The 1,266-nt window shown below is 45.7% G+C and overlaps 1 protein-coding gene across 1 annotated transcript; it reads left to right on the top strand.

Annotated features, from left to right (window-relative positions):
* Window positions 1-296: 296 nt before the first annotated feature.
* LOC106813231 (putative inactive cytochrome P450 2G1) lies at window positions 297-1,256 on the top strand (the record flags this gene model as incomplete). The annotated part of the gene is made up of 2 exons (XM_014817312.1): window positions 297-512; window positions 1,018-1,256. Coding segments are annotated over 2 exons (398 nt in total), but the record flags the coding sequence as incomplete, so codon positions are not given.
* Between the last annotated feature and the right edge of the window lie 10 nt (window positions 1,257-1,266).

Here is a 1,266-nt window from a genome sequence, read left to right as displayed (position 1 = left end):
ATGACATAGATCTATACAAATATAGGGCCCCTAGGCCTAAGTAACAGAAATATTGATAAAATGTATATATTGCCTGTATTTGATAATTGTATATGAATGGGTTAAAGCCACAACAATTGCCGACCACGAAAATTGCCTGTACGAGCAACGAAAATGGTGAAGTGTGCTGCGTGCTTTAGATGTAGCCTTAAAATTGCCTTAGATGTACGAACCAGCGCATAACGAGGCGAGGGCGGTTACTAAATGTCTAGATACTTTGTGTGAACGCCATCTACATTTTTCTTTATTGCTTCCAGCGGATATCGTGCCACTGAATCTAGCACACAGCACGACTGCCGAGATACAGCTAGGAGGCTACGTCATCCCCGCCGGCACGGATATCCTTGCTAACTTTACGGCCATCCTCAACGACCCGAAACACTTCCCCGAACCGGAGAAGTTCCGCCCGGAGCGCCACCTGGACGAGCGTGGAGACTTTGTGCAGAACGAAGCACTGATTCCGTTCTCTATCGGTAAAATTACTAGCGCTGCCGTTAGCTAGGAGAGGAGAGTGATGTCATATATCAAACGACTGCAGCGGTGGCCGTCGTTAGGGACACCTGTTCGTTTGTTGGTTTGGGAGATGCTGATTGTGCACTAATGACCCATCTTCTGAGAGCAGATTATTATGTTTAACTTCCCCATAGGTTCTTACACTTATTATTTGAAATGCAGTAGCTGAAAACTAAATATTCAGACTTATGTTGCCAAGTGGCACTATTAAACCTACACAGACATGAGCCTCAGCTGTATTCCATTCGATTGTGATCACATCTTTTTACGTATTTGTTATCTTCCTCGTCATTATCGTTTATGAAACGATTTCTCGAAAAAGGCCGCGAATGCATTTTAAGATCACGGAATAACTTGAGCCCTGAACACGAGAATTCGGTGTCACGCCAAGACTACCCCCTCTCTCCACCTGCCAAGCTTTGAAAAAAACCTTCCTGATGATGGCGTTTGTTATTTTGCCGACAGGTCGTCGCGTCTGTCTGGGAGAAGCTCTCGCGAGAGTGGAGCTGTTCATATTCTTCACAGGCATTCTGCAGAACTTTGACATCAGGCTACCAGATGGCGTTACCGATCCGTCTATGGACGGAACCCACGGCTTCATCTGGATGGCAAATCCGTATCTGTTGCATTGCGTCGCACGACAGTAATCCAAAATGATGTCAAAACCTCACGCCGTACGAGTGATAATCTTGTCGCGTGTTATCCCATGTTTTA

This window comes from Priapulus caudatus, unplaced genomic scaffold (genome assembly GCF_000485595.1).
Source record: "Priapulus caudatus unplaced genomic scaffold, Priapulus_caudatus-5.0.1 Scaffold743, whole genome shotgun sequence".
Classification (NCBI taxonomy): domain Eukaryota; kingdom Metazoa; phylum Priapulida; class Priapulimorpha; order Priapulimorphida; family Priapulidae; genus Priapulus; species Priapulus caudatus.
This window is presented reverse-complemented; position numbering and strand designations above follow the sequence as displayed.